The sequence below is a fragment of the Oryx dammah genome, unplaced genomic scaffold, assembly GCF_014754425.2.
Source record: "Oryx dammah isolate SB20612 unplaced genomic scaffold, SCBI_Odam_1.1 HiC_scaffold_17, whole genome shotgun sequence".
Lineage (NCBI taxonomy): Eukaryota > Metazoa > Chordata > Mammalia > Artiodactyla > Bovidae > Oryx > Oryx dammah.
In genome coordinates, this window is record NW_024070201.1 from 30,652,682 (window position 1) to 30,667,316 (window position 14,635).

Consider the following 14,635-nt stretch of genomic DNA (forward strand, 5'->3'; position numbering starts at 1 on the left):
TCAAATGTTTCTTATGGTTTATAACCAAGGGCTGTATCCTGCGAATTGGATAATAAATCCTGAACGAGTTGGAAGAAGAGAGAAGGGGAGGGTGGGGGCTGGAGATCAGAGGGATGGTTTTGTGGGGGAGGGGATGGGGTGAAGGAGAGTTAGGATGTGAAGGGGTGGGGGAAGGGTGGATGAAAACCAGCTTGGTGAGGCGCCTTCTAGGTGACAGTCACTGATCTGCTCATTTGACTCCCCCATAAGGTAGTCATTACCCGTATCTCATGGATGAGTACACAGAGGGGCAGGGGGCAGAGGGAATGGCCCCCACCAGCTACCTGGTGGTGCAGGAGCTGGGATTCGCGGCAGCTGACCTTGCGCTCTTCTTGCTACTTTAAGCTTGGTGCAGCCTGGGAAGGGGAGGGACTCCTAGGAGATCCTGGGGGAGGTGGCGGACCTCCCAGGGACCCTTCTCCCCTGCCTCCCGGCAAACGGTTGGATGAGATGCTGCTTCTTGTTTAAAGGGCAGCAGAGCACCCCCAAGGGGCAGCGGGGTTGGGGCACGTGGGCATTGATGGGAGAGGGTCCCCATTTTCCTGACACCTCGGGGACCTTTTTCCCTGGGAGCTTGGTGCGCCTGCCAGCTTTCAAGGGATGCAGCGGCCCTGGGCTGCCTTTTCCAGGTTGCTCCATGCTGTGTGTAATTGTACTGTCACTCCCCAGGCTTCCGTCTCGTCCCACTGAGTTTCATTGCCCATCTGAAGGATCCCAGGGCATTTGGCCTCTCTCCCAGTCGAACTCCAAAGGTTCTCCCTGCTGCATTCCAGGCCCAGTGGGGAGTTCACCCCCACCACCCCTTCCTTGCTTATACCTCCAGCTGCTCCCCTAGAGCGTGTCCTGAAGACAGATCTTTCCTTGAGCCAAGGTGCTGGCCAAGACTCCAGCAGCTCCAGTCCTGTGGCCTCCTTGATCTCCTTGTCCTTTTGATCAGGTGCTCAGACCTTTGTCCAAGTGCGATTTTGCTTTTCACAACATCTCTGTGAAGCTGTGAATATTCTCTGAATTTTACATATAGGATGCAATGCAGCCGCCCCATAGAAAACCAGATTTTTAGGCCACCAAACAAAATAGGGATACGATTTGGGGCTTTTAAAAAGTTTTTATTGGAATATCGTTGATTTCCCAAGTTGTGTTAGTTTCATGGGTACAGCAAAGTGGATCAGATATACATATACATATGTTCACTCTTTTTGTAGATTCTTTTCCCATATAGGTCATCATAGAGTGTTGAGTGGAGCTCCCTGTGCTGTATTGTAGGTCCTTGTTATCTATTTTATACACAGTACTGGGGCTATGATTTGAACTTTTCTATACACTTAGTGTTCTTGCCTGAAGAATCCCAGGGATGGGGGAGCCTAGTGGGCTTCCATCTATGGGGTCGCACAGAGTTGGACACGACTGAAGCAACTTAGCAGCAACAGCAGCAGCATACACTTACTTGGGCTTCCCAAGGTGGCACTAGTGATAAAGAACCCACCTGCCCATGCAAGAGACATAAAAGATGTGGGTTCGATCCCTGGGTCGGGAAGAATTCCCTGAAGAAGGGGGTGCCCACCCACTCCAGTGTTCTTGCCTAGAGAATCCCATGGACAGAGGAACCTGGCGGGCCGTGGTCCATAGGGTAGAGTTGGACTGCAAAGAGTTGGACACAACTAAGTGACTGAGTGGAGAAGGCAATGGCACCCCACTCCAGTACTCTTGCCTGGAAAATCCCATGGGCGGAGGAGCCTGGTAGGCTGCAGTCCATGGGGTCGCTGAGTTGCACGACTGAGCAACTTCACTTTCACTTTCATGTAGACACATGGGCTTCCCAGGTGTCTCAGATGGTAAAGAATCTGCCTGCAGTGTGGGAGACCTCGGTTTGATCCCTGGGTTGGGAATATTCTGTGGAGAAGGGACTGGCAACCCACTTCAGTATTCTTGCCTGGAGAATTCCATGGACAGAGGAGCCTGGTAGGGTACAGTCTGTGGGATCTCGAAGAGTCGGACACGACTGAGCGACTTCACTTTCACTTTTCACTTGCATGCACTGGAGAAGGAAATGGCAACCCACTCCAGTGTTCTTGCCTGGAGAATCCCAGGGACGGGGGAGCCTGGTGGGCTGCCGTCTATGGGGTCGCACAGAGTCGGACACGACTGATGCGACTTAGCCACAGCAGCAGCATCAAGCGACTGAACATGCACGCACACACTGAGCTGCAGGTTCCTGGCCTCTGAGACCCTGGAGGGCAGGGGCTGTACCTGACCCGTCTTCTCTGCTGGTATCTTGTCAGCCCAGTGCCTGGCACCAGGACAGTGAGTGTTGGATGAACAGACGAGTACCTTCCTCCCTCTTCTCCGCCTCACTAAGCCGCCATTCCTGACCTTTGTTCTTATGGGAATTAGTAGATACAGGAGAAGCAATGTTGATTCCATGCATGCCAGCTCCCAGCCTGCTTTCACATAGGATCTCAGTGAGTTCTCACCTGTTATGCTCATTTTACAGATGAAGATTGAGACTTGAAGAGGTTAGATGGTTCTCAAGGTCACACAGCTAGCGACAGATGAGCCTGAGCTTGAATCCAGGTCAGCATCAAAGTTGGCAGGAAGAGCCCCAGCAGCTTCGGTGCCCTTCTGGATGAGGGGTGGTGGTGTGGAGCCATGAGGGGCACAGACAGCAGCAGGGGGTCTAACAAGCCTCTGCTGAGGCCTGTTTGGAAAGGAAGGAAAAACCAGCTCGACTCTGGGCTTGTACAGCCTGCGTTTCTGAAACCTCTTTGTGAAGGACAGGCCCTCCAGGGGCTTCTCCAGCCCTACCACAACCCATAGTTCCTTGGACCACCTTTTCAGGACGCGGGGTGGGGGTGGGAGTTAGGGATTGGCCCCACCTTCCAGAACTCTGTCTCCATCACCCCAGGCCCACCCTGCTCCCTAGTTCCCTCCACCCTGCTCCCTCTTCCTTGTTCACCAAGCACATCAAGGCTTCGCCCCTGATCCTTGAGACACATGAACCAAGCCTCCCTGGGTTCTGTGCCTGCTCCTCCTGGTGGGTTTTATCCTAAGAGGAAGTCTGGACTCAGGGGAAGAGGATGGGATGGAGACGAGGAAATGGGAATTCTGGTCCTAGTTCTTTTCCTGGGTACATCCTGTCATTTCTCTACAAAATGAAGAAGGTGCTACAGTGCTTTCTTTTTTTTTTTTTTTTAATATTTATTTACTTGGCTGTGCTGGGTCTTCGTTATGGCACTGGGGAGCTCTGATCTTTGTTGCAGCAGGCAGGACCTTTGGTTGCAGCTTGTGAATCCTTAATTGCAGCAAGTGAGACCTAGTTCTCCAACCAGGGAGGGAACCCGGGCCCCCTGCATTGGGAGTGTGGAATCTTAGCCACTGGACCACCAAGGAAGTCCTTACAATGCTTTTCAGATGCCCCTTCATCTTACCTTTTGGTCCTCAAGGATCCGGAGGGGGTTTAACCTGCACAGGAAAAAGGCTTCTTTGGGGTCATATTCATGACCTCTCTGCATTTAATATTCCTTTAACCAGTGCAGCACCGGGCTCTTTGACTGGTTAGAGAGCATCCCTCCCCGGGCCATCCACCATGTGTGGTGGCAGTGTCTGGGAGAGTTCCTCCTCTCCTGCCTCCTGCTCGTCTCTGTGCTATGGGATTGGAATACTTTGTATGATCTTGGGAGGACTTAAACGAGATGAGCTGTTAAAATGTTTAGCCCATTACCTGGAATGCAATAAGAATTCAATGAATGTTACTCTTGTCATTGATTGGCTTTGGGGAGCAAATGCCTGTAGGTCTCTTTCCATTGGAATTGAGACCACTGTCTTCCCAGGAGACCCCAACCCATGCACACACCCTCTTCCTGGCCTGCCTTTTCAGAGATGTTTAAGACCCATGTGTCTTGGTGACATCCATCTGGAATCCCTTCTCCCACGTGCTTGGCAGTGAATAGCAAGGGCCCGGCAGAGTCCTTAGCTCAAGATCCCCAGTTCTGGGCTCACCTGACTGCCTGCTGGGGTGCAGTTCAAAACCTGTTCTTTCATAATCATAACAATACCTTGTCTCAGAGCAGCCCCTGTGCTCTGAGGAGTTCAAAGCGTTTTGCTAGATCTGTTTTCTGGGCTTTGTGACTTGGAGGGAACTGCTCCCTGACGTCCACCATGGAAATAAAAGCTGGATATAACATTTATGAGGGCTCATCATGCGCAGTGCTCCGGCCTAACCACTTGATGCCAGACCCAGGACCCTGCCTCCCTCCCGAGTTTTCTGGCTTTGGCTCCAGTGTCTCCCGAGACAGCACCGTGGACCCTCAGGGTCTTCATCCTCTCTTCCCCTCCAGGCCTTTTAAACCTAGAGAAGCTCCTCCGGCAATTCCTTATCTCCAAGGACACACTTTCGGTCCGGATGCTGGATGACGCCAGGGACCCCACCCCGCTCCTCAAGGAGATCCGGGACGACAAGACCGCCACCATCATCATACATGCCAACGCCTCCATGTCCCACACCATCCTCCTGAAGGTGGGCGCCGGGCTGGGTGGGTGCTGATGGGCGCCGAGCATCCCCCTCCCTCTCTCTGCCTCTGAACTGACCCTCTGCTCCCTTCTTGCCTTGGGTGTCCTCCATGGGCTGAGGTTGAAGGAGCCCTGGGCTGGACCTCTGACCCCTGCAGTGTGCTTCAGCTCCAGTGAACGGCTTCTGAAAGCTAAGAGGAAAAAGTAGGATGATGCTATGTCACAGGGACGTTTAACTCTCAGTGCAACAGGGCAGCCGCAGGCTGAGACACTGGCCACACCTAGATCTGCCAGGGGCTCTTGGTCCAGGGGTTCCTGGGAGGGGCAAGGGTGGAGGGTGGGCTACTCGGGGGCTGAGGCTATTTGCCGAACCGAGTAGAGGCATCTCCCTATTCTCACAGCCGGGGCTGTCTCGTCCGTGTGTATTACTGAATGCCAGCCCTGTGTGGAATCTTCACACATGTTCTGTCATTTACCAAGTGCTGGCATGTCATTTTTCAATGTGATCCTCTCCGTGGCCACAGGAGGTGGACATGATAGCATCCCCCAGCAGCGGAAGAAACTGAGGGTCTGAGAGGTGAGCAGCACTGTCCAAGGCCAGCCCTGGGAGGAGCAGAGCAGAGCCTGCCTCAATTCTCTTCACAGGCAATCAGTCCACTTCTCCCCTGCTCTCTACCCCCTCCTGGGGACACAGAGATCAGCCCCGGAATCAATGTATGCACATGGAAACTAGAACTCTCTGGGTGAGGCTGGTCCAAGAGAGAGAGACAGAGACACACACAGAGACAGAGACAGAGGGAGGAAAGGCAGTGCCTGGGGGTCCACGCTGGACAAACAGCTTCGATCATCTGGGCATCCTTGGGACTACTGGGACTGTGTCCCGGGCTGGTGTCTGGGCTAAGCAAGCAACCCCAGACAGAGCGGACCCTGCCAGGTTCCGCCCTGGCTCCAGCAGCTCTCCTAGCCTCTCTGGGCTCATGGCCTCCTCTAGTGCCATTTTAACTGCACATTTGAGTGCAGCCCGACGTCTTCCACTGGGGGAGTGAGGTTCCTCATTAACCTCAGCAGGGCCATAAGGAGCCCAGCAGACACAGGGTGATTCTCTCTTCCTCTCCCTCCCTCGCTGTCTCCTCACCTCCCCACCTCAGCTAGTTTAGTCTCAGAATTAATAAGAGATTTGAATGAAATTTCTCTGAGTACTGAAGGCCGTCCCTTCAGCCTGTTGCTATAGTAATTTTCTGCAGCTCCAAACCCACGTCTGTCTGTGTGGGTATACCCTACTCACAGACACACACTCCAACACACAATTTTTCTTTCTCTTTCTTCTCTTGTGTCCGGAGCTGTGATCAATGAAGTCACTGAGGATGGAAGAGCTTCAGGGCATGAGAGATGCAGGCTGAGGAGTTCTCAGGAGGGTGGGGAGGACTGAGGAGCAGGGAGCAAGATAGATGTCCCTTAGTCCCCCTGCCAAGGGCAGATCAGACTGTATGTTTCCCCTGCAGTAGCTGATTTCTGCCTGGACAGCCCCCAGTTGGAAGCCTTTTGAGGTCAGCCCTTACCCAGGAATATAAAAGCCCTCCCTTTTAAAAAATATGTCTAGTTCATTGTTGAAATCTCAGAAAGTACAGAAAAGCCCATAGGAAAAAAATAAAAATCATTCACAATTCCATCACAGAGAGAGAACCACTATAAAGTTTTGATAGCTAGTCTTTCTGCCCTTAGAGACACATTTTTTTTTTCCCTTTTTCAAAATTATTACACCCTGAATATACTCTTCTGGAACCGCTTTTTTTTTTTCCACTTAATTATATGGCATGCATTTTTTTCTCATGTCATGACATATTTTTCTACAAATATTTTAATGGCTGCATCATTTCTTATCATATAGATGTACCATAATTTATTTAACCATCTCTTTATTGTTGGAGATACAGGTTGTTTTCGGTCTTTGCTATAATAAATAATGCTGGAATGCACATCTTTTTACATAAATCTTTATGCACATTCATGAATATTTTCAGAGCATAAATTTCTAGGAGTGGAATTACTGAGTTAAAGGTATGCATGCTTTTAAGGATTTTGATATGATTTGCCAGCTTGCCTTTTTAGAAAGTCTTTAAGGATTTACACTCCCACCAGTGGCGTACAGGTGTCTTATATAGCACCCTTGCCAGTACTGGGTATTTTCATTAAAAACGCTTTTAATTTCTTTTTTATGGCTGTGCATTTGAAGGAAATTCCCTTGTAATGACTATTATTAGCAAATGGTTCTGCTGGGTGGCCAGTGGCAGGCTTTCCTGAGGTCATTGATCAGCCCCAGCCCATGTAACCTTGGAACCAAACTCATCAATGAGCAGTGAGGTTTTGGGAAAGCTCGTCCCCATTTGAATTCCTAGAAGCCCCAGCAGGCTGACCTTGTATCCATCCTGGACTCAATCCGCATGCTTCCCTGAAGTGCCAGGCTCCTCCTTCATGAGGTTACAACCCGGCCTTGAGGGAAGATAGACTCAGCGTGGGAAGCAGTGCAATCAGAGGGCGCCCTGAGCTTCTGGGAGTCTCGCTGTGCACTCGTGAGCCTGGCCTCGGAGCTTGGCAGCACTCCACTGTCTCTTGATTTCAGGAGGATTTTCAGAGTAATCCCCTATTTTATTGAGCGGCTGTTCCAGCAACGAATTCCATGTTTACCCAGAATTCAGGTCTTAAAAACCAAGGATCTCTTGTGTTTTATCTTTAGGACAGCAGATTTCACAAAGTGGGTTTTAACCATCCAACAGTGCCCTTTCTCAGCCCCCTGCCCCCAGCGCATCCCTGGAACCAGGGGGCTCCCGTCAGGCTAGGCAGTGGTGAGAGGCAAGGGCATTATTATATGGATAATTTGGGGGGGGGGTGAAGAGGTGGAGGTAAGCACCATGCCCCCCTCCCCAGAAGTGGAGGCATCACTGTAGCTTTGCTAGAGGAAGGAGAGTCCTTGAGCTCTATCACGACCCCTTGTAATCTTGCCCCAGTTGCCTCAATTTCTTATAGGGATGGTGATGATATATTGGGCTGGCCAAAAAATTTGTCTGGGTTATTCTGTAACTTGGAAAACCTGAATGAACTTTTCAGCCAACTAACCTAATAATTACCCCAGCCTGTCCTTCAAGGAGCCTATGAGAATGCTCGCAGTTATTGGAATCCCTGGGGAGATAAACAAGATATAAAGGGAGAAGGCAATCATCCCTGGCTTTGTTTAGCGCCCCCCCACCCCCATGCACCTCAACAGTCATGACAAAAGTGGTTTCCTAGTGGCCCAGGGCTGCAGGCTACGTGATGAAGATCTAACCGACTGTCAGGAGGGATAAGGGCCCTGGGGAGAGCCGGGCTCATTATTTCCAGGATCTCCTTGTCGGCTTCTCTAGCACCTGTCACAGTCCAAGCCAGGCACATGGCACGAAGGTTGCTTATAGAGGTATTTATGATGCTGCAAAGATCAGACAAAAGGCGGCCCATCTGAACTAGCCACTCCCAACCGTGGGCTGAGACTCCCTGGTGCACCATCACCAAGCGCACATCACAGGCAACTTGCTCCTCACTACTGACAAGGCCGCAGTTTGCAAACGATTCACCTCTTTCCAGCGTTACCGCAGATTGAAGAATATGCCTATGAGGCATGCTCACTCCCACCGTGACGAAGGTGGAGTTCATTTGGGAATTGCCTACAAGCCACCACTTTCCTGTCCATGCCTTGGCCCCTAAGAGAATTGTGTCAGTAATTCCATCAATATCATAGTTCTCCAAGGGGAGTGTTAGGCTGCCTGGCTTTAATTTCATCTTTTCCATGTATGAGATGTGTGATCTTCTGGACAAGCTACACAGCCTTTGGTGCTTCAGTTTCCTCAGCTGTCAAAGGGGGGGTGGTGGACAAGTAATAGTGCTGCCTCATCAGGTGAACCCAAGCCAAATGCTGTCCGGTGCTTGGTGCGGACTAAACAGTGAGTGTTAGCCATTGGTATTGTTAATGGTTGTGGAAATAATTATTATAGTCTGTTATTTGTTTCATTTCCTGGAAAGTCACTTTGGTTTCCATAATCCCCAGGTATATCCATGGGAATGTGTACACATGAGAATATCAGCTACCATGAGTGTCACTGCAGGGGTGGGGGTGTGGGCTGGAGGGAGAGAGACCCTACTCTAGCAGCAAGGGTTTCTGTGCTCCATCCTTCAAGGTTGAGTGTGGTGTAAGAACCAATCAGTCAAGATGTTCTACTCTGCCGGTGGGGAGCCAGACCGGGGACAGACACTTGGAGCCCTCCCTAGTCGTGTACTTCCAGTGGGTTTTTCATTTTCCACTCTAATCTCCTTCTCTTCCCTTTGCAGGCAGCGGAACTAGGGATGGTGTCAGCCTATTACACATACATCTTCACTAATCTGGTAAGACATTTTCATAGCTCACCTCTTTGGCATAGAGAGTATCATTAATTAGAGTCAGCGGGGTGTGACAGAATGAAACCCTGGAGATGGGCAGTAGGGAAAATGGACCAGAGGAGCAGACGCCAGCCAGAGAAGTGGGACATTTGAGAAACACGGAAACCCAGGAGCCCTGGGACTCTTGTCCTAACAGTTCTTAGCCTGCTGCTGCTGCTGCTAAGTCGCTTCAGTCATGTCTGACTCTGTGCGACCCCATAGACGGCGGCCCACCAGGCTCCCCCGTCCCTGGGATTCTCCAGGCAAGAACACTGGAGTGGGTTGCCATTTCCTTCTCCAATGCAGAAAAGTGAAAAGTGAAAGTGAAGTCGCTCAGTCGTGTCTGACTCTTAGCGACCCCATGGACTGCAGCCTACCAGGCTCCTCCATCCATGGGATTTTCCAAGCCAGAGTACTGGAGTGGGGTGCCATTGCCTTCTCCAAAGAATCTAATACCTCTGTTTAGATGACACCAGCTGACCCCTCTGATGGTTGCAGCTCTTCTATAGGTCCAGTTACAGGCCGGCATTCCAGTCCCTACATTTCCAGACCCTAATGCAGGCTGGCTTAGAATTAGGAACACTAGAGCACAAAAATTACGCCTGCCCTAGGTAAAAGGTGTTATAACTGATACACTTTCAGAGGCTGATTTTTTCAAATTCCCTTTTTTTGCAGCCTAGAAGACAGACCTATAGAAATTTTATTGAGTCAAGTTGGAGTTCTAGTTTTGCCCCATACCAGCTGTGTGCCCCTTAAACAAGCACTGAGCCTTGGTTTCCTTGTCTGTAAAATGGCTGTAAGGACAGCTACATCATGGAATTGCTATCATTTTGAAATGATGTAATTTAATCTGTGTATATTTTGAAATCGTAAAGCATTAAGACATGTGAAACGTTGTGAAATATACACACTCTCAATTAGACAGTAGAAAGAACCACAGAGAACAGGTTTAAAAACAACTTTTTATTTTGAGATAATTATAGATTCACAGAGAGTCACAAAGATAATACAGAGGGGTGCCATGTAACTTTAACCCAGGTTTCTGCAATGGCTATTACAGTACAATATCAAAACCAGGATATCAAAATATCAAATCTGTTAAGGTATATGTAGATGTGTGTAACTCTTACTACAGTTAGGGAAAAAACCATTTCATTACCACAAAGATCTCGCTACTACTTTATAGTCACATCCATGTTGCTTCTTCCCACCAGTCCTAATCTTTAATAACTGCTAATCTGTTCTCTATTTCTAACTTTCGTTGTGGTGGTGGTTCAGTTGCTAAGTTGTGTCTGAATCTTTGTGACCCCGTGGACTGCAGCACACCAGTTTCCTTGTCCTTCACTGTCTCCCAGAGCTTGCTCAAACTCATGTCCATTGAGTCAGTGATGCTCTCTAACCATCACATCTTCTGCCACCCCCTTTTCCTTTTGCCTGCAATCTTTCCCAGCTTCAGAGTCTTTACCAATGAATTGGCTGTTCGCATCAGGTAGCCAAACTATTGAAACTTCAGCTTCAGCAACAGTCTTTTCAATGAATATTCAGAGTTGATTTCCTTTAAGACTGACAGGTTTGATCTCCTTGCAGTCAAGGACTCTCCAGAGTCTTCTCCAGAACCACAGTTTGAAAGCATCAGTTCTTCAGTGTTCTGCCTTCTTTAGGGTCCAGCTCTCACATCCGTTCATGACTACTGGAAAAACCGTGGCTTTGTCTAACTTTTCTACTTTTTATGTAAATGGAATCATGAGTAGATGACCTTTGAGGTTAAATTTTTTTCACTCAGTGTATTGCCCTCAGGATCCATCGAAGTTGTTGTATGAATCAATAGTTTGCCCTTTATTTTTGCTGAGTCATATTTCTTGCTGTGGATGTACCTGTTTGCTTAATCATCCACCTATGGAGAGACATTTTAGTTGTTTCCAGTTTGGTGCTATTATAGGTAGAGCTGTTATAAACAGTCATTCAGAGAAGAGGTTTAATTATTATGCATTTATTTATTTTGTAAATGCATAAGATTTCCAAATAATTTGAGTAGCCCCTTTATCCAGCTATACTTTTCAATGTGTTTTGAAGTGTGCTGTGTCCTCGCTCCTGCAGGGACTTCCTCTAGTTGGTGGTGAGCGGATGGGCTCTTGGGCACTCGGGCTTCACCAGTTGTGCACACAGGCTTGGTTGTGGAATTTTCCTGGACCAGGGATCGAACCCATGTCCCTTGCATTGGCAGCAAATTCTGGGAAGTCCCTATCCAGACATACTTCTGATGTAACAGGCACTGAGCCAGGCGTTAGAAATTAAAATGGGAATAAGAAACCAACCTGGGCCAGCAAAAACCTATTGCAAACTGTCATATTGCGAAGTGGCAAATTCCATGAGATGTGGACACAAAATGCTTTAGACCCTAGAGCAGGGGCCACTTGCTCTACCCGGGGCAGGTAGGAAATGCTTCACAGAAGAAAGAGTCTTTAAGCTACATCCGGAAAGACAAGTAGACTTTTTCCTAGACAAGCAAAGAGCAGAATAACATTTGGGAATAAGGAACAGCATGCTCACATACCTGGAGATTTGAGTCCCTTCACAAATATGGACTGCTCCAGGAATGGATGTGCCAGTTTATTGTTACTTATCTGTTTACAGCCATTTGTGAAAGTAACCTTCTTAAAAGATATAAGGCAGGTAACATCAAATGAGTAATAATGAACTGGCACACCCATTCCTGGAGCAGTCCATATGTTAGAAGGGACTCAGATCTCCAGATGTGTGAATATGCTGTTCCTTATTCCCAATGCCAATGCAGGAGACATAAGAGATGTGGGGTCAATCCTTGGATCTGGAAGATCCCCTGAAGGAGGACACAGCAACCTACTCCAGTATTCTTACCTGGAGAATCCCATGGACAGAGGAGGCTGGGGGACTACAGTCCATGGGGTCGCCAAGAGCCAGACACGACTGAAGCCACTTAGCACACACGCAGGTGTCAATGAACCACAAGAGCCTTGATGTGTTTAGGAAGCAGGATTCAACCTTGCAGAGTTGACTCTCGAATCTGAAAATGGAAAAGGTCACCCGGGAGTTAAGACTCTCTTGGCCAACACAGGTGGTAGTGTAAATTAGGGGTCATGCAGTGTCCCTTCTGGGGTTTAGGGGCCAGAGCCAGGTCTCCTGAAATGTCCTGCAAAGGCGAGGAGAGGGCTGTCCAAAAAGACAAGCTGGGATCCTGCCATCCCTGTTCATCTCTAGCAGTAGTTTTGTGAACAGACCTTTCTTGGGGGTTCTGTGGCATTGTTCACCCTGAAGCATCCTAGAGGTCTTTGCTGTCAGAGTTGAAAGCCCCCTTGAAGAATCCTGTATAGCTTTTCTTCTGGTGTAGGGACTCCCTCCACAGCAGGCTTGCCAAAAAGTCATTCAGCTGCCTGTTGCCTAGTATGCCCCCACCACAGACCTGCCTGTTCCATTGTTGGAATATTTAACTGAGGTCTAACCTACAGAAAGAAGGCCACAAAGATCATATGTGAGCAGCTGAACGAACATTCTCCAGGTGAGCACACCTGTGTAAGCAACACCCAAATCCAGAAATAGAATATTGCCAGCACCTCAGAAGTCCCCTGCATGCCCCCTCCCAGTCACTGCCCCTCAGAAAATGAAGCAGAAGGAACTGCTTTGTTGGCATGTTTATTTAATTTATTTTTTCTCTCTCACACTGCTGCTGTAAATCAGGGCATTAACATGGAAAAGGGAAGAAAAGGATTAGACTATTCCCAGAGTGATGTGAAAGCATTTGCCTGAAGTAAGGAGGCATTTGGGGGAGCCCAGCGAGTTGGCAGAAGAATAAGGACAGATTAAACTCCATCTGTGTTCCATTTGGGGAGCCTGGGAAGCAGAGGGGAGGAGAGGGAGAAGGCAGGCCAGGGGCCACCTGCCTTGGGCCAGCCTGCCCCCATGTTAGGCCGACAGGGTAGCCAAAGAGGAGGGAGTGGGGCAGCTAGGACTCACAGAAGTGTTTTTGCAGATGGAAAGAGGCTAGTTATTTGAAAGATGAATTCCCAGGATGATAATGAGACTAAGGCAAGGTTGCTTGGCCTGGAGATGTTTAGGAAAGCATCACAGAGCTTCCCCGGTGAGTCAGTGATCAAGAATCTGCCTGCCCGTGCAGGAGACGTGGGTTCCATCCCTGATCCAGAAAGATCCCACATGCCATGGAGTAACTAAGCCTAAGCCTATTGAGTCTGTGCTCTAGAGCCCAGGAACCACAACTACTGAGGCCTAAGTGCCTAAAGCCCATGCTCTGCAAGAAGAGAGCCCATCACAATGAGAAGCCTTCACATTGCAACTAAGCAGTAGCCCCCGTTCACTGCAATTAGAGAAAAGTCCACACACAGTGAAGAAGACCCAGCAGAGCCAAATATAAATAAATAAAATTATATACAAAAAAGAAGGCATCACAGGACCTCCCTGGCATCCAGTGGTTAAGACTTCACCTTCCAAGGCAGTTTTGCAGGTTCAATCCCTGCTCAGGGAAGTAAGATCCCACATGCTTAGTGGCCAAAAACACACCTCATAAAACAGAAGCAATATTGTTGTCGTTTAGTCACTAAGTCACGTCAACTCTTTTTGACCCCATGGACTGCAGCGTACCAGGCTTCCCTGTCCTACACTATCTCCTAGAGTTTGCTCAAATTCGTGTCAATTGAGTCAGTGATACTATCTAACCATCTCATCCTCTGCAACCCCCTTCTCTTCTTGCCCTCCATCTTTCTCAGCATTAGGGTCTTTTCCCATAAGTTGGCTCTTCCCATCAGTTAGCCAAAATACTGGAGCTTCAGCTTCAGCATCAGTCCTTCCAATGAATATTCAGGGTTGATTTCCTTTAGGACTGATTAGTTTGATCTCTGTGCAGTCCAAAGGACTCTCAAGAGTCTTCTCCAGAACCACAGGTCGAAAGCATCAATTCTCCAGCACTCAGCCTTCTTGATGGTCCAACTCTCACATCTGTACATGACTACTGGAAAAACCGTAGCTTTGACTATACAGACCTTTGTCAGCAAAGTGATGTCTTCGGCTTTTTAATATGCTATCTTGGTTTGTCATAGCTTTTCTTCCAATGAGCAAGCATCTTTTAATTTCATGGCTGCAGTGATTTTGGAGCCCAAGAAAATAAAACCTGTCATTGTTTCCACTTTTTGTGACAAATTCAATAAAGACTTTAAAAAATGATCCACATCAAAAAAAGGTTTAGAAAAGTAAAAAAAAGAAAGCATCACCCCTGCTATGTCCCACCACTCCCTCTTCTCCGAAATGTTCATAAAGACTTTGATGATGAATCTTGTGGAGAAAGCACTAACCCATGAAGTCGGGAGACCTGGGTTAAGTCCCCACTCTGCCTTGTAATTGCTGTGTGACTTGGGGAGAGTCACAGTGACTCTCTGAGCCCCAGGTCTCTCGTTTGTAAAATGGGGATAATGAAATCTTACAGGGTTGTTGTGAGGATAAAGAAAACTGTGTTATGAATTGCCAAATACTATATGCTTTCAGGACAGTGTGTATTTTGGTCACACTCCGATACTTTCAGCTTTCAAAGGGCTTTTGTCCTTCTTGGGTGAACACAGAATGAGATGAGCTTTGGGAGGGTACCTTCCTCAGAGAGTTCTTT

The 14,635-nt window shown here is 48.5% G+C and overlaps 1 protein-coding gene across 1 annotated transcript in view; it reads left to right on the forward strand.

Annotated features, from left to right (window-relative positions):
• The window catches only part of GRIK4 (glutamate ionotropic receptor kainate type subunit 4), a 349,453-nt gene that overhangs the window by 175,470 nt on the left and 159,348 nt on the right, over positions 1-14,635 (forward strand). Inside the window, exons 6-7 of the mRNA XM_040257795.1 lie at positions 4,374-4,552; positions 8,902-8,955. Of these exons, the coding sequence (XP_040113729.1) occupies positions 4,374-4,552; positions 8,902-8,955 (233 nt within the window). The remainder of the gene's footprint in view (positions 1-4,373; positions 4,553-8,901; positions 8,956-14,635) is intronic.